Source organism: Mycetomoellerius zeteki, unplaced genomic scaffold (genome assembly GCF_001594055.1).
Source record: "Mycetomoellerius zeteki isolate Tzet28-1 unplaced genomic scaffold, Tzet1.0 scaffold149, whole genome shotgun sequence".
Lineage (NCBI taxonomy): Eukaryota > Metazoa > Arthropoda > Insecta > Hymenoptera > Formicidae > Mycetomoellerius > Mycetomoellerius zeteki.
Genome location: NW_017256436.1, coordinates 3,435,076 through 3,459,233, shown reverse-complemented (window position 1 = coordinate 3,459,233; position 24,158 = coordinate 3,435,076). Strand labels below are relative to the sequence as shown.

The 24,158-nt window shown below is 35.6% G+C and overlaps 1 protein-coding gene across 2 annotated transcripts in view; it reads right to left on the bottom strand.

The window, feature by feature from the left end:
• Positions 1-18,432: 18,432 nt before the first annotated feature.
• Positions 18,433-24,158, bottom strand: part of LOC108732213 (uncharacterized) — a 44,769-nt gene continuing 39,043 nt past the window's right edge. Inside the window, exons 1-2 of one of the 2 annotated variants that reach the window (XM_018462895.1) lie at positions 21,905-21,971; positions 18,433-21,247 (exon numbers count right to left, since the gene is read on the bottom strand). In XM_018462895.1, the coding sequence (XP_018318397.1) occupies positions 19,421-21,247; positions 21,905-21,970 (1,893 nt within the window). In that variant the 5' untranslated portion in view covers position 21,971 and the 3' untranslated portion in view covers positions 18,433-19,420. Of the gene's footprint in view, positions 21,248-21,904; positions 21,972-24,158 lie in introns of those variants that run through there. The other variant, XM_018462896.1, reaches the window with a different exon arrangement.

Below are 24,158 nucleotides of genomic sequence, written 5' to 3'. Positions count from 1 at the left end.
TTTAATCCAACCAGACCATTTTTCTCAGTGTATATAATATACGGATATGTATAACAAGTCCATATCTAACTTAAAGTGTGTCGAAAAAATGAAAGTAAAATCTACGGTTAGATAAAGAAGTAAACTAGAAGTTTTCTGATGCGCTTCATTCGTTATATCTTTTTCATCTCTATACAGTTTCACCAGTCGAAAAATAATGACACAGTTATGGACTATTTACATTTTGTTTTGACTCTTTTTTTATTACTGTGTCTTAAGTTTCAGGTAATGAAATGTTAGGTGCCGAAATGTGTTAAATTGTACCCAAGCTCCGAACTCTGTTTTTTCTTATCCTTTCTTGTGGTTCCTTTACCGTGGATGCTTTGCCGCCATGGTATTTATAGGAATCTCGAAAAGTTTTTATCACAGCTGCGAGATAAAAAGACCCGATAGATTTATTTCTTACGTCGAGAAAAAGATATTATTAAATCTTATTTCATCCTTATATTATAATTATTTCGATCGCTTTATACAGTTTATTTTTGTAGAGTATGTTTTGACGCTAGCAAGAACTAGAAATAATTTAATTAAAATTTATTTGATTCGTGACACTAGAAGGACATTAGAGTGTTTTATTTGTTATTTTTAAGTAGAACAATTCAATTCTTACATAAAATAATTTGTGATCGAAAATCTTTAGAGGAAATACACATAAGAGAGAAGAAAGCCAAAACTTTTCAGTGAAAGCAGGTCTTGGTACCTAAAGTAACATTTAAATGTGAATATACAAATACAATTATCGGTTCTATAAACTGTGCGCTTTTCATTTCCTGGAAAAAGGCAAATACCTTTTAAGAATAAAAATAAAAGGATAATATTGTCAGATAAGAGACAGATTAAAGGTCAAGAAGCTTATGTATGACATATGACGAAGATTGACAAAAAAAGTTGACGATTAATTAGTCGATTTATGAAATATGTGTTAACAATCGATTTCTTAGACATTTTAATGTAAAAATATACAACATTAAATTCTTTAGCTCGACACGATAAAGGAAAGTTCTTTTGGAAATTACATATCCAAATTTCTTGACCTAAGAACATTCTTTTAAATAATACATCTACTTTCGCAAATCGCTTGTTATGTAAACAAATTTTTACTACAAAAATATGCTAAAATAATAGAAAAGTTTATTTACATTTCTTAGTATTTTATATTTGATAATGAAAGATTTGGTAATTCAAAAAGGCATATAAGAGTCTATGTTTTTATATACCTTTTTTAGTAATGAGGTGGATAAATATACAAAATTTTTAATTTCGTTTTTTAGTAGGATTTATTGAATATAAAATTCTAATAAGATCTCTTTTCTTCAATCCATTTCAATTAATCATCAGAATTATAAAAGTCAAATATTACGCTATATATTTCTATTATTTTACTGTTCGGTATTTTTAAATTTTAATTTTATACAACGTTCTAATTGTACATATACTTTTGATGATAAATTCTTTTTTATTGATATCTAATGAACCTAAACTATATGACGCAGCGCGAAATACATGAGATTAGACGTTTGCGTGATCGAGCAAATCGTCAGTTCATCTATCGGAGACGTGACGGAATGATTAGAACAATGACGGAGCACCTACCTGTTGCTGCCTAGACACCATCATGTACATCAGCAATGTTAGGATGGCAATATTATGGGAACTAACAAGCATATGGTCGGGTCAATATCGTATAAACGCGAGCTCGCATCAGTGATGCCCTCGCGTTTTACCTGATCGTTGGGGGAGTAAAGCGGGCGCCCTTTGACGATGAAATCAAACGAAAATCCGCCATATGCGCGAGCTCGCGCTTGTGAGAATATTCGAGTTTCCGATTAAAGATAATTTGACATGGGAAGTTTGCATGAAAAGCGCGATGTATTGGCAGTTCACAAAAATTTCTCAATGCGTATACATTTTATAGTAATTTGTTAAATTTATTTTAACTATTCTCATAAAATCACACATCGTCACGAAAATAGAAATATTATTCTCACAAGAACAGTAAAAGTAGGATAAAATTTTTTTTCTAGTCAGACATTGATAGATTTTCACCAAGATTTGGCAGTACAACAATACGTCATAATAGTGACCCGTCGACTTTTAACCCCTTTCGGCTGTTTAACCATGAAGTTCTCCATTATGAAAGACAGTAAAATGACGGAAAAAAAAAACAAAGGTGCGAAGACGTTGACGTCCGTTAGTCGGCCGGAAGTTCAGTGTTATGAAAATCAGACGTCGTGTCGGTTGGTCTGGCATACGTAACGGACTTTTCGCTGTTTTCACGTTCGTCTCCTGTTCTCAAAGTGGGCGGTACAGAGTATAGAGCGACAAGTAGTTACACCGGCTAGTAGATCAGAAATCAGAGACGGCGCACCTTGAGAAAGAAGACGAAGGAGCTTCTTGAGGAATACCTTACAAGACGCGCATCCATCCTGGGCGGAGACATCCGGCCTCTTGTTACGCATTCATCTATGCGCAAGAGACTGCTTGAGATTGTCGTTATATCAGAAGAAAAAGAGAGAGAGAAAGAGAAAGAGAAAGAGAGAAAGGAAGAAAAGGCAAGACATTCGGTGGGAACCATTCCTGAAACCAACTTGCAAAGGAAGATTTTATGATGCAACGTACTTTTGGAAGGATCTTTATAGTTTGATTCTTCGTGAAAAGATTAAGTTTCGGTTGAAGTATATTTAATAAAAAAAATAACAAGTATAAATCATGATATTTTTAACATAATTATATAATATAATTTATATAACACAATTTTTATTCATAATTATACATTTCAACTTTTATTATAATGTTGTTAAAAACATTGATTTGTAAGCGTTGTGTTTGATTTTATTTAACGTAATCTTCTATATTTCTTTAGCTATAGTTATATATTCATTCCCTTATATATTTATCCCCTTGTTTGCATTTATATCAATATAATTTAATTTAAAAAAATTTTTTTAAATGATTTCTAGTAAAAAAATAGCAAAAAATTAATACGAAATAATTTCTATTATTTTTTAAATCAAAATTCTTGAATCTTACATATTCGTGATTATACACGTAAGTGAAATTAAGTTTGGGTAACATTTTTTTATTGGAATGGTTTACTTTGAGATTCCTGCATTGCAATGGCCGACCATTTCAACGAGACCACTCCCACGTCGGACGCTCAAGAAAAATGTCTTCTTGCACGGATCATGTGGGCACCGTGCAGCATGTAAGAAGCATCCCCGTCAATTCTCGTAGTCGTCCACACTGACTGAAGCGCAGCTTTGAATGGCTGCTCTGAAAAAGCGCAGCGGCCCCGACCAAGTGACGTAACTCGAACCCGCTGTCAGTGCTGACAGTGTGCTGACAGTCGATTCTTTGTCAGCATTGTCGATCTCACCTACTCTTACATTTACTTTATTTTCATCTCCCTCTTTTACTCGAGATAAAAATAAATTTTTTAAAAGCTGATCTTTTTATGATTATTTGGATGATCATTATCAGTGGAAGTTAAAAATATTTTCTTGTCCTCCGTAAAAATTTTGTGTTATTTCAATCATTTAAAATGAAAATCGATTAACTCTATATTTTCTACTTTCACTTTAAATGTAAAAGAAATGTAAGACAAGTATTTATATATATTAATAAATTATGCAATATGTAATAAGCATTTTTGTAAATATTATGAATCGATTAATATTTAATAAGTATTTTTACACATTTTAAAGAAGAAATATATATTGATATTGAAATATTTCAGAGAAAATTAAACATTATGTTGCAATAGTGCGTTTTCATTTATAGTGTTTCTCGTTGGTGCACACTCAGTGCATTAAGCAGTTGTACATACATATCTACGTGAAGATGTAAGTTTAATAAAAATATATAAACGAATTAAACCGCGAAATTTTCAATACATTTTATTGTGCTATTTGATAAAATATACATTGGACATTTTATCAATTGATATATCTCATTTTTATATTCAGATTAAATTAGTGTACAACGGCTTTAATATGTACTAAGTGCGCACCAGTTCTGCCAATAAAAATCACTATTAATATACAAGATTATATTTACCGTTTTACATTATAATTTCTTTTCTAAAATATTATGTATTATTTTTCTTTTTCTTTTTATAATTCTTTGTACAGTTCTTCCTTTTCTATCTCATCTACTCTTCTCTATAGAGCCACAGTGAACAGTCTCCTCCTAACAAACTCTCGTCATCCCTTTCACAAGTTGCGCGCCTTTTTTCGCCGGTTCTTCTTACCCTGTTAACGAGTGCCCCCGCCGTTCGCTCCCATTTCGCTTCTTCTGCTTCTCGAATTTCCACCGGCGGCGTTTCGCCTTCCCCTTTTCATTTGTGTCCTCACCAAGGCGATTCGCCTTTTGACGAAGTGCTTCTTTAGTTTGAAAACGTACGTCATTCAATACTCCCACACCAAACAAAGATTTGGTTCTTTCCTTCCGGAAGCACCGTGAGATTTAACTATCTCATTGCATCGCAGGTAGTTGATGCTGGCTGATTTACCTACTTCACATCAAATCTGCACACAATACCGATCGACGAAAATTTCCACACAAAGAAAACGCATTTCTTCGTTTAAAAGAGACAAAAACAAAGCGTTATTTTATTATATAATAATTTGATGCTCAATCATCAAGGCATCCTGTTAAAAAGATGTTAATATGCTGAAAAACTGTAAATAAATTTATTACGAAAAATATCATCTCGACCGGGAGGATATAAAAAATATTTAGTTAATAGGCGCTTGCGATGGCAAAGAGAAAGCGAGTGCCAGGGTAAAATATTTGAAAAAATATATAGAGGTACTAATGACTGTAAAAACCTTCGCAAAGTTGCACATCTAACGGACAGTCGTAAAAGTCGGCGCCAAGGATCATAAGATACTGTGAGAATTTTCGGCACGTCGTAAAACATAACGGAAAATGATTCATATAGTATAACTAGTATAACTTAGGTTACGTTACACATTTATTCAAGCTCACGCGCAGAGAGAGAGAGAGAGAGAGAGAGAGAGAGAGAGATGTCCACGCGTTAAAAAAAATATAATTTTATAATTAATTATAATTTGAATTATAAAATATTTATATAATTAATTGAGAACTTAAAAAAATTTTTACGAATTAATTTAAAAATTATTTGGCAAAGATAAATGGATCGTAAGATCTTTCGCATCTATTCTATATAGATAGATTATTTTGCTATCGTACGTATCGCTAAGAAGAGAATCATTAAGAGAAGCAGATAATTGTTAACCAGTAGGTTTTACTAACCGGTCGCTATCAATCAATCTTTCAATTTTGTCGACGGAATGACGCGAGATAAACGAAAGATAGGAAGAATTCATGCGGTGAGACGTGATTCATACGAAGCATAGTACACGGCGTTCTAAGGCAAGGGATGGCGTGACGAAGAGATAAATTCAGGGGAGAAAAGGAGGGAAAACGGAGCGCACGTGTTTCTTGTATGGAAGCGTTCACACGAGGACCATCACTCGTCGTCGGTTAATCTAATCATTCGAATATAAGGTACATCATGTATACAGGGTGTTCCTTGTTATACAGATTCTTTACAAACAATTTATGATGTAATCTTTGCTAAACATAATCGCTGATTATTTAATTTAACTAATCTTATTATTATAGCAACAAAAAATTATTAGTTTTTTTAAAAGTTTTAGTATTAATTATAATAAAGTAATATATGTGAGTGTGTGAAAAGGCATATGATGATTAACCCTTGCCGTGCATATGTTTTGTAATACCTATTTAGCGTAAATGGGGATCCGGTGTGTGTGTGTGTGTGCGTATTTTCAAAATATTCATAATTTTAAAAATCGCGTGTGAACAAAAATTATCCTTGCACGGTAAGAGTTAAGATAATTTATAAATATCTTTTCCTTTAGTGCTAAATGTCCTTAACATTAATATTAAGCATTTCAATATAATTCTTAATTTATTACTTTACCATTTAATTTGCAACACGAGAAATCTGGAACAGCCTGTATATTATAAGGTGTGCAGCATCGTTCCTTTGCCAGTACCTTATTCCGCGACGCCGCCCTCGGTTACGACGCCTGATCTCTATTCGTTCCCGCGGCATACGACATTTCGCAGCCGTGTCAATGCGACCCCCGTTGAGAATTCCATTATCGCGGTTACGATTTATGCCCGTCCCGACTCGCGAACGACGTGCCGCGCACTCCTCGTTGAGATGAAAGCGAGCATCATCATCCTGGTCCCCCTTTGTGCCTCGCCGATGGCGCGTGGAATGTATGTCGTAGGGCGTGGGTAGTTTCCATAAGCGACGCTATTTTCGCGCCGTGCGACCTTACGCGGTTGGACATCGTCTGATTTATCGTGATCGAAAAAATGACGGGTTGGGAATTGCGCGATGTGTCCCGAATGTGATGTTATATATCAATTTTTACAGTAATTAAGAATCACAATTAAATGCACCGTGGATGCATCTTAATCGTATTTTATGATTCTTAATTAAAAATTTCTGCGACTGAATGTATTTTCCTTGAAGAATAATCTTAAAGCAAAAATACAGATCTTAGCAAAAATTCATTACAGAAAATTATCATTTGTCTTATTTTTTCATTTGTTACGTACTTTATTAAAAATCGAGAATTCTGAGACAAATTTATATGCTACGAAAAATTAATGCAACATAATAATAATATTGAAAAAATCTATCTTTAAATATAAACATATCGTATAATAGATAATGTCAATATGTGTGGTGATCAAATTCCTGTACTTATTATTAAAGTATCCCCTATAGGCATTAAACATACCTATAGAAAATTAAATTCCGGTGAAATGAGTTAATTTTTACATATAATAGCTTATAATGTAGTGCACAAGAGATGTCATAGATACAAGGCTCAATAATGAATAGTTTTTGAGTATAGTATGTAGAATTTATACTCACATACAAAGCACCTTTGATACACTATAACTTAAAAATTATCCACTATTAAGCCTTGTGTCTATAACATCTTTTGTGTCTACCACATTAGCTATTATAAACTAACTCAGTTCACCGAGATCTAATTTTCCATATAATTATAATCCTTTCAAAATTAACTATTTATACTCAAACGTTTTTTTTTATCCACTTGCCTCTTTAAATTTGCTATGTATGATGTGAATTTGATGACGCGAGAGATAGAGGAGAGCGAGAGAGATGTAGTACCAGGACTACCAGGTGTTAATGGAGCCGTTAAGGATCGAAGAGGAAGGGGATGCATGCCTGCCAGAGATCAGATCACCACGCCTTCCGCGACATCCACCTATACGGCACCCGCATGCGCGATGTGCCCTGCGATGTGCCTTGTGGTGGTCGTTCGTGCCACAATGGTATAACACGTGACGTATACTTAACTGTACGCGATACATGCGACCTGTTCGATGGGGGCGTATCCTCGCATACCCCACGTGTGAATTTCTGCCGGCGCACTTCGTGCAACAATGTGCTTGGGATTCTATATCATTACGCTTAATAAATATATATGTACATAAATATGTGTTCTGAAAATAGCGCACGATTCTGTACCGTGGTTAAATTTTGGTAATGTTACTAATTAATACAATGCAAATTTTGATCAGTTTTTTATTTCTCAACAAATAATAGATATTTATTGTAGGACTTTTTATACTTGGTACTGAAAAAGGATGTTTTTCAAAAAATGCCTTCAATTTTTAGAAACTCTGTTTTGAATTTCTCATGTAACGCAAAATGATATATACAATATATACACATATAAATATTATAAATTTAAATATTTGTTACAACATATTAAATTGCTTATCAATTGCTGCCTATTTGTGATATTACTACACAGTAGTTCAGTTGCATTTCTAAGGCCCAGTTTCACAACTCACGGTTAACTCTTAACCGAGATTCAACTTGTTCTCATCTCTTTCCAATTCTAGAATTGGAAACCACATCCGTTTATTTATTTCTAGAATTGGAAACCACATCCGTTTATGTATTGATACACACACATTGTTTTCTCTCTTCAAGAATATAATTTCACAAAATCGGAGCAATATGGAGAACAGAGAGAACGATGCAAAAAGAAATGAACGCGCATCGATATCTTACGCCGTTATTGTCTATCATTTCGCTTACGAGGAACAATGTATGGATAATTATTAATTTATCGTACTGTCATGTATCGAAAACCGTGAAGAGTCGACCGGCATGGAAAAAATACGAGGGAAGCGCCGTGCCTTTAGCGTCGCTGAGTACGAAGTTGCGGTGGAAATTGTACAGCGCGTCATGCAACTCGCTTGCACGAAACGCATTCACCCTCGCCTCCACACACGTGGCTCACGTGAACGTTCATGAGAACTCGCGGTGCCGTGCAATCGTCATATGGAGCTCATTAGTCAACTAGCCGATGACGCGCGATACCATCCACGCTTGAGTGCTCGTATAGTCGACACACATGAATACATCAACGAAGCAGATCGAGCAAATTATCAGCGCGCATCCTATAATTTTAAATTAATATAGAAATGAAAAAATTATTCGGTCAAACTGTCTTCAGGTAAGAGACTTAAACGCCACTTTCTAAAATTATACTTTATATCAGAAAAAAGTTTAGTGCCTTCAGAAAAACTGTTTAGTTGAGGCATTTTTTAACAGCAATTAAATATTTTGTTTGTACAATAAAGAATTTAGTTACTTTTGCAAAATACATTTTTCTACTTTGTAAATAACAAAAGGATTTGTTTATATCAACTGAACAATTTAATTCGCATAAAATTATACTTTTATTTAACACATTTTAATAAAAAATTTTTGTTTGGTATGTTTTAAATTTTTGTTGTTACGCAAAATTTTGATTCATATAATAAAATGTTTCTTCTATGATAGTATCTGTAAAATTATTTTATAATGTATCTTTTCATGTTCAGATTTGAAACACGCAACTTTATCGTGTCTGCATGAATCATAAGTGAGAGAGAGATTCATGGCGTATTTTACTTTGCATAAATCATAAGTAAGAAAGAAATTCATGATATATTTTATTTTGTAATTTGATAAATGTTTGACGAGAATCGCTGTACTACAGAGTGTGTCAGGATATTGTACAGCGTATCTTATCTGCTACTTTTGCTGCATAACTAGAGAATTTCAGTTGAAGCAGTAATTTTATATATTTCTCATTTTTTAAAAAGTATCTCTTCTTTAGTCAATGTTTAGCGAATTCGATTACTTGCATTACACTAGATTAGTACTAATAGCTATAATACATGAAATGTAAAAGCATATAAATATTTTAAACAATTGCTACTCAATAATGACATTATCAAATTATGTAACAGAATATACATATATTATTTTATTGTCAAAGTTGATTACATTATGCGACTGCATTTATTTTATGTATATAAAAGCTTTTAATGTGTACTAATTCAGTGTATATAGTGCGAGTAATCGAATTTATTATAATTTCTTTATATTTACTAATAACATTGGTTAACAAAAAAATTTTGGTCAAGTGACTCTAACCTGCAGAATAGGTGTTGTTATAATTTTTGACGTTAAATTCAAATGTTTTATTACGTCAGATTTTTGGAACACATTTTTGGAACACATTTTTGAGGGTTTCAAACTCATTTTTCTAAAAAATCTGATGTGATAGAACATTTTTATTTACGGATTTGGATTCGGCATATCAAATATAAGAAATATTTTAATCAGTTATTTGATTAGAGCTTTTTCTGTTGTAATCTTCTCAAAAAATTAAGCGGATCCATGATAGAATTCGCGATCGCGCGAAAAAGCAACAGTGGAAGACTGTCGCTTTGGAATTAATAGAAGCAAGAGTAACCGACGCAAATTCCACAATAGCACGCAGCGGGTGCTCGCGATATAAATATTTGTCTCGCGAGAGAGCACGAGAGGGTGCCAGGGCAAGTGCGAGTTGCCACGAGGGATGGAGTACCTCGAGAAATAATAATGTGCACGTGTGTGAGCGCGTATGCGTGAATACGCGAGGTCGGAGAGTTCTTCAGTCGGAATCGGAGAAAGCCCTCTCCGGTACTTGAAAGACAAAAACATCTTGGCCAACAACGGCCCGCATGTCTTCACCTTTCTGGAGAGTTTTGTGGGAAAGTTTGTCAGACTTCTCCCTACCTTTCAGTTGATTCTTCGCGGAAATGTTTATTGGGAAATAGGAATTTGTATAGTTTTTATACTATGTATAAATAATCATAGTAGTACAATAATAATATCATTCGAAAACTGTATTTCGCAGAACTTTTACTAGTTAAAGAAATATAACTTGTTTAATATATATTATATGATTTTCAAATAATTACTTATTTCATTTTAAATTTATATACGGCCTTTTATCTATTGCATTATTATTATATCATTGATTAATTCTACATTTTTAATTTTAGTATTCTATTTTATTATTTATTTACTATTTGTTAGTGTGTCCGATGAATACAAAAATTTGTAATTGAGTTCCAAATTGTATTTATTCAAAATTTTCACATTAAAAAAAATGTAATCATATATTCATTCAAAATTTTGGGTTTTCAAAAAATTCACAAAAAGCTAGGAATATTTAATGAGTATTTATATTCATTCAAACAAAAAATAAATTGAAAAAGAGAGCTGTAATAAGCAATCGTTATCCTTTAACTATAATCGACTTTGATGACTTTAAGTAAAAAAAATGAATTTTATTTATTTTTGTCATTGAAGTATTCAGATTTTATGAAGGAAACATAGAAATTTTGAAAAATATTTTAGAAAGCAATACATTTTTTATTTATAAATATTTATTTATAATAGAGCGCCATACATATTTCGATATAATTCCGGTTACATCACAGTAATGTTATAAACACTTTATAAGACATCTTGGGTGCGTCGTTCATTATGGTCTGAGGACATTAAATTCCGAGATATAATATTTATTCCCAATAAAAATGTCTTTGTTTAACCTATAGGTTAAACAAGAACGCTTATCGAATAGGTCGCAGACTAAGAGGTGTAATTGTGGCTGCATCGTTTTTATAGATTTCCGCTTTCTCTTGTAGGCTTACAGGCTATGTGCAGATAATACAGAATAAAATTGAATACGAAACGAAAATATTCGTAATCATATTCAAAAAATATTCATTCAAATGGAATGAAAAAGTATTTATTCGTTTCTTGACGAATAAAAAAGAAGTGTATCCGTGTATTTTCAATCATTTTTTATTCATTTATTCGAATATTAGATGTATTCACCGGACACACTACTATTTATTATCTCTTTATTAATTTCTAGACACATCAATAGAAAAGTTTTTAATCTTATCAAATAAACATAGAATAATTAACGTTAAAACTAAGTAAAACAAATATTCTTGAGTAATTAGCAATGGATAATGATTGATTCGTTCATAAGTGCGAGTAACGTCCGACATAAAGATTTTCATTTTGCCTAGCAGGTCCTTTCTAAACGAAAAGCGGTCCTTCCCCTTTTGCCGACGATCATACGTCTACATTCACAACGGCGCATAATGGTGGCTCCTCGGGATGGCAAGGACAAATCACTTAAGACCCGATGCTGCCGAGCGACGTTGGTATGGCGCTGGTGCTCGATAGCTCGCGATGTGACAAATTACTCTTCCATTATAGTCCACCGATGACGCACAGTGTCGGTGATAAAATATGGAACCCGTCGAAACTTAATTAGCAAAAGAGTGTCGCGGCGCATCTTAACAATAATGAGATGGAGGCTCGCTTACTTGCCGCGCGACTTTAATTGCCAAACATCAAATAATTATAATAAACCGAACGTATTGAAGCGTTTGCATATGCAAATAGAAAGAAAACTAAATTTCGGGGTCTTCCTTATAATTACTTGCTCGGACAATACTTTATACGGTTGTTGAGAACTGGATGAGTTTATTGTGGTCGCTCGTGATAGCGAGCTGTAGTCTTTGTTGTTCGATAACGAGTATGTAGACTTGATATATTACAGTTCAGATTTCTTTACTGAAAAGCGAATAGAATAGATAGATAGCATAAAAAACAACATAGTATTAGAGGGTTCCCAGTATCGCTGATTTCGAATTCGGATACAAAACTTGAAAATAAAAAATAGCTGAACCAATATGGCGAACGGAAATGCTAAAAGTCCTCCGATTTCAGCAAAATGTAGTTTTAGAAGGTATTCAGGGTCGCTGATTCCGAATCGGGACATAAAATTTGTAATCCTTTGATCATTAAACGCAGTGTTGTTAAAAGTTTTCACATTAGATCTTCAATATAAATTTGAGAAAACCGTCACATAGACGTCGCCTAGAATAGTAAACTTTAACCCAGATTTTCCATATACAAAATAGAGACCTGTTCGACGCCAATGTTAGTGTCACTATTAGTGACCTGAAGAACCGTCATCGAAATTCACTCGTCTTTATATCACGCAGCAGCCGTTAGATCGAATCTCAAGCCAGGCCGGAGATCCGTCCGGATAGAGATGCGACGACATTTCCACTTCGTTTTGTGGGCGTGCGTCCCAAGGAGTCCACGGGAGCAGGACACAGGATCGGCTGTTAAAGAGGGGCGGAGAAGCGGATAGAGGCTTTGAATGGACGCAGCATTCAATGTTTTATCGAGGATCTACGTTGGCTGAATACCTCCGTCGACTACCTTTGTACCAGATCGCGTTGCGAGATCCTTCTTCGTTTGTGGAATAAGAGAGTGGGAGGAACGAATCGCAAAGAACGAAGGATAAATACCTACCAGGTTCTCCCTCTTTATCTCATCGTTGAGTGGATATTTTTTCGTTGTGACGGAGGTAGCTGCGCACAGGTGATACAGCTTCTTGGTACCCTTACGCACCACTAATTTCCCACTCGTTACCTCTGCAGGTGGTCATTTAGCGTGCTTTCCGAGGGCCATTTCCTCCGCATTTGCTTAATTTATCGATAAATAAAATCTTTTTAATTTTTTGTAAAATTTAAGATGTAACGAAATCCATTTTTATGGATTTTTGGCTTATTTTCAAATTTCTTTATTTTAGAATAAAACTAAAATGAATTCACTTTTATGTGCCTAAAACCTTTTGTATTGTAGATGTTAGAATTATGGAATATTTAAAATTCCGAATTTTAAATTAAATAAATAAATTTTTATTTCTCCCAATAGAAGATTGAAAAATTTCATTCTATACGTATATCATTCCATCTGCGTTCAGCAGAAAAAGCAGTGCCCTTAGTTCCTCATTGGATCTAAATGTATAAACCAATCATATTCAAGAATTTTACAACAGTTGCAAAGCTGCTTTTTCTGCTGTGAACGCAGCCATTCTTATATTTTTTAAACTTTTCGATATTTTGATACATAATATTCTTATATTTTCAAGTTATAAAACTCACAACCTTCTGCCTTTCGCACATTCTTTAATATTCCATTGTTAGAATTACTTCAGGCAGCTTCACTGCAATGCAATTTAAAATATCTTCTATCGCGAGCAAATATACGATCCTGTTATAGGCGATGGTTTAAAGCGAAAGTGTATTAGAGTCACGTGTACCCCTGCGGGGTAAATGCGTGTCGTACGTTTGAGTTTGCGTTTTTACGGCGCTCATCCCGTTCCGGGGTTATACCCCCTCGAACACGCACTTCTAAATAGCGCTGGGTTGTCGCGTCACGTCCGATCACGTCCTGACTGTCAATGCGAGGGCAAAGGGGATTAGTGTTTCAATTATTTGGACAATAAGAACCGTGATCAAGCGGCGTGTGTGGACCAATGCTATATCGAGTGGCGAAGTCGCGTGACCATGTTTATTCGCCGTCGAAACCCGTCGGCGGTTGCTCCTTTGAACGCCATTCCCCCTTCAAATCGAGCACACCGCATCGGTAATCCGACCGTATAACGGTAAGACCTTCTCCTAACTTATCGGCTCCCACCTGTGTCAGGTGACGGTAACCTGGTTCCATCTATACGTTTAAACATCAAGATGGCGATTTATTAGAAAAACACCATGTAGAAATCTTTTAAAATATATTTTTGAATAAAGAATTATTTTATAAAAGACTTAAAAAGCTACAGAAAATTTATGTATTTTCGGCGGAGGATTTCTTGGTTTTTCAAACAAATAACACTACTTTACGTCCTACTACAAATATCTACGAAAAACTAAAAATTTCTAAGACCTTGTTTCAATCTATGTAGTTTTTTTGTAAAAACTTTCTGCCAAGATGGTATAAATTTTATAAAAATATTTTACGTTTGAAATCCATTTTCAACGGAATTCGAAGCCCTGATTACAATATTATAAATAAAGTATTTCTGACGGGAATATTTAAAATTTTTTAATATTATGATTTGGAAACGGGACCGTTTACTTGAATAAATCAAATTAATATGAAAAGCGTCGGTTACGGTCAAAATTAGATGTTAAGAGTAATATACATTTTTAGAAATGTATATAGTATTTTACGTAATGCTGGAACATTCATTTTTTATTAAGAGTCAATATTTATGGACTATCTGGAATTAATTTTCTCTTTACAGTTTAATTTGCAGTTTATTTGAATATCCATAAAAATCTTTGACCAATCGTGGGATTTAGTTCTTCTTATACACCAATGATTCTAGAGAAAATTTGTGAAAACATAGAAAAACCATTTACCTATTTTATATGAATGGTTAAATGATAGACAAGATTCCATTTCAAACGTAAAATGAAAAACCATTTTCCAAAAACCATTTAAAATGGAAAATGCAAAATACCATTTCCATTTTAAATACATATTTAAAATAGAACTATTTTAAATATTATCCAGCCCTGTTTATAAGTAACTTATTCTCATTTTATAAACATTTCTTTTTTACAAATCTTGAGAATATTCTAAACATTAAAAGATAATGACAAATTTATAATAAGAAAAGATATATATATAAACTAAAATTGTTAAAGATTTTATGTGTGATATTAACTCAAGAATTATTCGAAGTGGAATATCAGACTGATCGGATCCGCGGATGTCGATCATTCAAACGATGGAAATATTCGATAAAATTTTGTTTTATGCATAAATTACACTCGCACATAAAAAAATTTTAAGCCGTAGATTAAACAATGGTATTTTTATGTATCTTGACGCTCTAAAACCGAATCCGATGTGCAAATTGTAGATGAAGCAATAGATTTCAAAGCGTCAAAATACATAAGAATATTACGATTTAATCTCCGATCAAACATTAAATTTTGTTTCGTGTGCCTGTGCTTTTATTGTAAGCAAATTACGATTAATTTGTCAAAATAATTGCTACTACATACATGGTACAATTTGCATATATCTCACCAAATACGAGTATGCATCATTAAATAATTTTTAAGATGCCTGTCTTTCATAACATATTCGACACTTTGATGATTTTATTATCATTATTGAATTCGGCCCTGAAAATACTAAGAAAGTTTCAAACAATGTTAGTGTACATTCAATGCAATAATGTTATAAAAAAATAATAAGAATCTTCATCTTTTAAAAATAAATAAATATAACTATACACGAAAATTAGAAACATGTTTCTCTTAATAATTGAATAATAATAGATAATTAATTGCAAATACAATTGAGAGAGAGCGGGGGGGGGGGTTTTTTTGGTAAAATCTATTAAACGTTTTTCATAAAGTTATCAATCTTTTCACGAAATCCAGAATATTTTTCAAAAATAAAAAAACAAAGAAACATATTATATTAATTATATTTCCAGTTGTAGACGCATCATTATTCGGAATAGATTGTTATTAGCGATCGCCGAGTTATCAAGATACGGATGAACGGTGAAGAAAATTGTCTGGCCTTCAAGGACGTTCATTACTCCCTAAATTGCACGAGTACCTTACGAGCACCTCCTGTCTGGCGCCACGATAATGAATAACCGGTCAATGTCGCTGCACGCAAGTATTTTGACTCTCTTCGATCACCGCGGGAAAACTTTAATAAATATAATGGAATTAAGATCGGTTTAGAAATGTCCATGTAATATATAAAGATGCAGAGAATCGCATTTTGATGGCTATCAAAGCTTACGATTCTGACACGACAAAGTCTGTATATAAACATGATTCAATTTTTAACAGGGCCGTCTTGCATCGATGAACACTGAAATACTCGGATGTAAAACTTTGAACTTTTATTAAATTAATTTAATTGATAATCAAAGAGTATAATAAAATTAAGTTTTTTAAGAAAAAATCGAGATAAATTAATGAAATTTTCGATCGCAAGAATGCTAGGATCATAATAATTTAAGGGTCAGAATACTTTTCATGGCAATGTCTTTATTACAATGTTGCTGTTAAAAAATGGCGATGGCTTGCACACAGCATTACATATAATATTTTTATAGTAAACATTATTTAGGATGTATGTCTTACAAGAGTTCTTAGAGATACCGTCTGTAATATACTTAAATGCTTTAGAAATGTACATACGGGAGAGTAAAATAGAATATAATCGAGACCTTTATAGTTTATAAACGTGAGCAATACACAAGATATATCCGTACAGGCTGTCGGGAAATTAATGTCGATGCTTTCATTTATATTTCTTTCCTTTCATCGATAAACTTGAAACTTACTTTCCCGTAATCGCTCGTTCATCAAAGAGGCAAAGACGATTTCGGAACACTTCATATATTATGTTTCTCGTGAGTTTCACGGAACGCTTACTCGCGTTTAGGGTATGAGAGCGCTCGATATTGCATGGCGAGAGGAACTATCTCCAAGGACTGAGGTAATGTGAGAGAACGAGCTAATTGTAATTGCTAAATAATATAATTGATGCTACGGAGAATAAAAACGAGCTTTCTCGCTAATTGAGATACTTCCTTTGTCAGCCTTAAAATCTAGGGAACTTATAGAACTAGGATACGCGCGGAGACGCTGCCGTGACAAGTCGGTCCGTTCGTCGCAGCTGCGGGGCCAGCTAGCTACTTTAAAGAATCGTCGACCATTCTCGGACAAAGGGCCCTGGCAGTTGCAACTTTTTCATCTACCTCTTCATCACAGAAGCATAACCGCGATGAAAACGCACGAAAGGGACTCTCAGTCAATGATTTTGGAAGCTGTTAACGTTAGAACATTCGGATACGTTCGATTCATCCGCTAACAATTTCGACACATCTCGTAATAAAATATTTCATGTAAATACTATTTATTTTATTTTTTATATTTTTATTCAATGTCTCTCGAAGTATAAACCAATCATTTTATCATCTAAAAAAATCACTTATTTTTTTATTATCTAAAATCACTCCTTAAGTTTTATTTCACCTGTTGCTAGACATCCTGTACATATTAAATATTTCTTAAGCCTGTTCTACAATAGGGTTGCAAGCTGTAAGAAATTAACCAATTATAGTCGATTATTTTTTTCATATTCAACTGTGATTGGCCAATTTCTTACGGCTTACGACTTGCGACCCTATTGTAGAACGGGCTTTAAACATTAAAAATGATAAGAGAAAATTTCGATTGTTCTAGTGTTAACTGCGATATAATAAAAAAAACAGTAAAATATTCTGTTAAATTCCCTTTGGCGATTAAATTAATCTCTGATCAATATAGATCTCGTGACACTATGAGATAACATTTCTTTACTATGTAAAAAGAGATTTATTCTCGTATGTCACACGAAATCGCATCATATCGATCGCTCGATCGATGATCTCTGATGTTTATTATTCTAAAAAAGAGACGGAAAAATTACCGGCATGTGGGAAGATATCGTGAATTATTTTTGTGTTGCGATGCAAATCCTTTTATGGAACGTGCGTGTTAAAACGCACTTTCAGCCAAAGTATTTGTTGCGGTCAAAATATTTGGGATCCGATTCTTCACAGCGAGTGCGATTCGAGATTTTCTTACCGGAGATCAAAGATCAGAGATCAGGGATCGAGGGTCTGTCACGAGTACATCCTCGACGAGTGCACAAAGGTGGGTACGATTCTCGTTATATCAGATATTCAGTTGCAAAGACACGTATCAATATGCGCACGTGGGAATCATTGTCAGTGTCAACTAATCAATCTCCAGGTGCGCAATATCGCATCAGGATCGGACATGTCTTTAATTTTATGTTTCATCAGGCACGATTCCCATTTTATCTTGTAGCCGTGATCATGAAATGACGTCCAGACAACACAAAGTCTAAAATCGATATTCAAGATGTCTTTTAAATGTTTTTAAAACGTTTCTCACAAAGATGTCTTTAAGACGTTTTTTAGACATCTTGATTTTCGACTTTATGTTATCTGGGCGGTTACTAATTTGTTACCGTACTTTCAGGCAAATGTAAATATCGCGTCGAACGTCATATAAAAGCATGCAAAAAATTACTAACTTTCTGTTAATGACTTTCTTTTAAACAGAAACAGCAGCTTTGCAATTGTGTGGGGGTGTGTGTGTGTATTGTAAGATTTTTTTAATATAATTAATTTATATATTTAGATTCAGGGGGGGGAACTAAAAATAAGACCAATCACATTGAAGAATTTTACAACAGCTTTTGCAAAGTTGCTTTTTCTGTTGAACGTAACCAATATTACATTAAAATGAAAAATCGTCCAAGTCGATGCGTGTCATGCACACAAACATGAGATTCTTATGCACTGAAATATATTTTTAGCCCGCGAGTAGTTGCGTTCTCACTTCAAATGTGCTTGTGAGTAGCTATTAGCTAGTAAAAAAAATGTTCGACAACCACTTTGATCGGTTGTTACGATCATCAAAGGCCATTGAGCGGCATTGCACACAAAAGTTTGTACTTTCGCCGTCCAAAGAGTAACTTTCATCTGTCAGCGTTTCGCAATGATTGAGCATCGAGATTTGACTTTTTCGTGCGTCGGTCCCGGTCGACCTTTCGGTTCTCGGGTCGGTGGCGCGCGCAGGTTGCCTTGGTCGAGTGAGTTCTTCCTTAGATCCTAAATCGTCCTTAAAATTAATTGTTGAGGCAGTTGAGTTGGCAAGAGCAAAAGTATCAGTCGTGTTTGTCTCATCGACGACATTGCCGAAGCCACCTCGAAGAAATCCGCAATTTGCCGATCCGTCGCTGCGGAATCAAGTCTTTCTGAAGAAGGAAACAATAGTAGTTTTCATAACCCATTATTAGCTGACATTGAATGGCCTAGACTAGACCATTATCTAACAGACAACTGTAGTAAAAATATCGCGTGGGTTGCAGCAAATCGAATTAGTCTTGATTTTTGAAACATAACATGAATTATAGGTGAAGAAATGAGCCCAGCAACGTTGCGTGATCTCCCTTGGTGTCTCGCAACGATTCGTCGATTCGTCTTTCTTCCTTTCACTTTTTTCGTTATCACGGCGTTCACAATGCGAGGAACTTCATCAGGGCGTCGTAGATGAGTTGGGGATTGATGGTACCATCAGCGGTATATCTGACGCCGCGCAAAGAACCGTCGTCGTGACTGACGACGCCATACTCGCCCACGATAAAGCCGTCCGGCGTTCTCTCCTCGACCCTGTACTTCCTATAGTTTCTGCCCTCCACTACGTAGCCGACCTTGTGACCGTCTTCCGTCGCACCTGGGGTTTCCTCCGTGACAACCAATTGCGGCCCGTGGACATTGCCGTTGCTGCCGACGCTGACCGACTCATCGATTTCATAATTCTGCTCGTGGGGCTCAACGCTTTCTTGACGATCCACTGGTTGGCCCTCGGAGTCGTACACCTTGCTGGGCTCGCCATATACTTTAGCCGGCTGCGAATAGATTTTGGCTGGCTCGGAGTAGACTTTAGCTGGTTCCGAATAGATCTTGGATGGTTCGGAATAGATTTTTTCCGGCTCGCCATAGACTTTGGCCGGCTCGCTATAAATCTTGGCAGGCTCGCTGTAAACCTTGGCTGGTTCGCTATAGATTTTAGCCGGCTCGCTGTACACTTTAGCCGGTTCTCCATACATACGTTCGGGTTCACCATACATTTTGGCCGGCTCGCTATATACTTTAGGCGGCTCATTATAGGTTCGCGAAGGTTTGTACGCTTTTGATGATTGGCTGTACGCCTTCGGGCCCGATCGGTTATAGAGCGACGCGTCATAGTGACGTCCCATCTTGCGTCCTTGAAGCCGATCCGTTGACATCTCCGACAATTCCTCATTCAACTCTCGTCGTTCCGAATTCTCTACGGGTAGCTCGTAATTCTCTTCCGTCGGTAGAGTAATCGCGTCGACATCGATGATCCGTCCAGCCTCATTGATTTCTTCATCCTGATGATTGTTCTCAATTCGTGGTGTCATGGTTACGCGGCCGCGCCAACTCGTTCTTGGTGAGTCCTCATCAACGGAGAATTCGCTCCTGTTTGATTCCGAAACGATATTGCTAAGCTCCTCGGTAACGAATCGACCCGGCGGTGGTGGCGTCATTGTAGTCGTCGTAATTGTGGTCGTCGTTGTCGTCATTGTGGACGATAGTGACGTCGACGGTCTGCTGGTACTCGTCAAACTTTTAATTGATTCCTTGGTTGATTCTTTAGGAACTTCTCTACTCACCGTAGAGTCCAAACTTGGTGGTCGCGTAACTACCACGGCGTCAGCGCTGTCGTAATGCTCGACACGTACTTTGTACGGCGTGGCCTCAACCGTGGATGTGACGCTGACACCGATCACCTTCTGCCGGCTGATACCTCTGCCAATAGTTCCGTTGATCCCGTTCGACCTTGAGATTGTTCGAGCTTGATAGATCGACGTCGGCGCGCTCGTCATCGTCGTTGTTACCGCGCTCGAAGGCGTCAGGTGCGTCGAACTTATGTCGCCCGGCGTGCTCAAGTCGTCGATTAACGACGCTAGATTTTGTTGCTGGTTTTCCAACGTTTTTTGATTTATAGGATAGAAACGAACGATCTCGTCGCGACCGCTCGTTTGTGGCCTCGACACTGAAATCGGTCGACTGCCTGGGTTCCGAGATATTCGATAGATCGAAGCCTCGTGTTGGTGCGATTCGGCGGTCGCGCTGTCACCCGCTGTCGCAGCCGCGTGTTGACCAACACGCGGTCGGAAGCCCCGACGTCGTTGCGGCGGCGTCGCCATAGCGCCGTTTATGAAGACTGAGAGGAATTCTGTACCGGCAACTATGTCGCTCTTCTTCGCTGGAGCGCCGTGAGTTTCTTCCCAGACTAGTGCCGCCTGAAGCAGTACCTGAAAAATCACACAGTTGTTCAGTATTGCAATTTTAATTAAAAGGTTGTTTATTTCAATAAAATGTTTTAATAAAATTAAAAACATTAATTTACATTTTCTTAAAGTTATAAAATGTTATTAATTCTAAAGACTAAAATTAAATTCTAAGGACTAAAGATTAATAATGAGCTGCATATTTAAATAGGACATATTTCTAAAAAAAAAATTGTATTTGTGCTAAATTATCAAGATATCTTTTAATTAACATGAATTAAATGGGTTTAATAGGCTCAGCATCAGTAACTGTATTACAGAGTTTGAGATAAGCTTCGGAGAGTTAAAGCGAAATTTTGATAAAAATTTACATTATTCTATATAAATGCATTTTACATGTTACAAATTACATTTACAAATTACTCTTTCAGGTCTCGATCAACTACGCATTCTATGTTTTCGCTTATTTATGTACCATTCTAATAGTCACACGTTCCGTGACTTTCAGCTCCAATCATAAATTATGTGTTGCCCAGAGGACGCTGGTAATTATCGTCAATTCTGATTTTTAGTCGCCAGCTTATCGATCGCTTTCTTAATCGATTTCCTCTCACTGTTCACTGTGGTTCTATACCTATCTATATAATAAGATACGTGGCTATTGCGAGTGTAATAAGATACCTGTGCGTGCTCGAGTTCTTTGTAAACGCGACCTTGACGAGTCGCGCAGGTATAAGGAGTCAACATCACGAATATAATATTTATGTGTATGGTTTATCGGGATCCTCGCTTCGGGAAGATACGCGCACGGTAAGCGAGATTATCGCTGAAACATAAAAGTCGTACGTCTAATAATACCGGAACCATTACACGCCCGGGACTTGCATTTGCAAACAATGGCGAGCCATTACATCGATATGACGATCGACGGGAGGAAAGCAGAATCGTCGCGTGACATTATCTGTAGGTGAGAATCTTGGAACAAAACAAGTATCGATGTTTCCACGAAGCGCGAAAATTCGCGAAGGTAATAATCACCGTGGAAAAAAACACTTCATTAACTGTTTACATTCGTGCAATCCTCGTCAAAGTTCAAGAATTTCGTGACTATTTATGCGAACCTTGAAGCAATTTTAACCATTTTTCTTCGCCATTAATATCCACATTTGAAATACTTGTATACATAGGAACACAATCTACATTCATACATTATGATTATAGTGATCATCGTGGAGGCTACGTGACTTCGGTCGTGCGAACTTGAGCGATAGGTTTCGCGCGATGACGCACAGTTTCGGATGCGAAAATATTAATATTCGTGACGTTCTAGAAACTGAACGTTTGTTGGAAAACAAATGAGGAAAATTAATTTTTAACGTACCGACAGCGAAAATTGAAAAAAATTTAGAGATTCGCGCGAAAGGACATTCCTCGAATGCGAGAACCGTGAGAGCGATTGTAATGAGTCGTTCAACACTATAAGTGTTCCAAGTATTCGGCGACCATTCCAACAGCAATTAGACGTGCGTGCTTCTCACGTGCCGGGAATCCACGTCCAGGAGATAGCGACCACCGCCAATGCGCGCGGACATAAACGCTTAATTTATTTCTTATTATGCGATTGCCCGACGACATGCACAGGAGAAAGGACGCACAGGGAGGTGCCATGGGCGCCGCAAGAAACGTACGAGAAAGATGCACAAGCATTGCTTTACACTTTCAGGGGCAGAGAATTTGTTTGAAGAATGTTTATGAAAAAAATTTTATCAATCTTTTTTCCAACTTTTTAAATATTAAAAATAATAAGTAAATGAAGTGATATAAATAAATATATAAAACAAGTGCTCGTATTAATGTAAAGACAATAAGAAATTAAACAAGGTCTGTAATCGAGCTGAAGTTAGATGACAAATTTAAATAATTATTCAATCAACATATAGTACAATTAAAAATAAAAAATTAAAATATAATGTGATATAAATTTTATGATACGCAATTATTAAAAAACAGTAAACTATATAAATATACAAAAGAACATAAAATATAAAACATATTTTATTACAATAAATATATTATAATAACATATTATATAACAATATATTATAGCACCAAACTCTTTGAAAACAAACAAGAATAAGAAAGTTTAAAGCATGTTCTTAGAAGTCCTGACGACGCCCATGGATCCTTCTATAATCTTGACGACGTTTACGAATCGAGATAAGTATAGTGTTTTGGAAAACTTAAGGATGACATGCCGGGTATTATTTTAATTCGCGTCGGAGCAAATTAACGGAAATGATTTCACAAACATACTATAATTTCGATTAGTAATCAATGCACTCGACCGACAAAGTACATGTTTCTCGCGACTCGCGTTTTATTGGTATTATTACGCGATATCGTGGTGTGATAGCTGCGCGAAAAAGTAACAAAAAAGAAAAGAATTACATTTTTCTTCGCGTTGAACACGAGATTTCTTATACGGGCCATGGCGGCGTAAAACCTGCGCGAATTTAAAGATTGCGAGTATAAAAATGTCTGGATCTCCCGAGTTGATTTTATTGCCGGACTTTTGCCATTGCTATGCGGCGCATCGTGTTTCGTGTTGCAGCGCACCATCGGATTTTTGTGACTCCAGGAAGGTCGCTGCCGTTCTTGCCACGAACCAAGTGACAGTTTGCCTGGCAGAATGGTTAAGATTAAATGCACCGCCGTATGATTGTCCAGGGTTGTTTTCATTTTATTATTTCATTTCTAAGAATCTTTTTAATTCACAGTTCAATACTCGAATAACGTGATTAAAAGACAAGCCATCAAATATGTAACAATTTCTAGACTATATGTACAGAATGTTAATAAATAATTTACTCAGATAGATGTAATTAATATTTCGATAAGAATATCTTCATAATTCGTCCATGTTGCAGACATATTT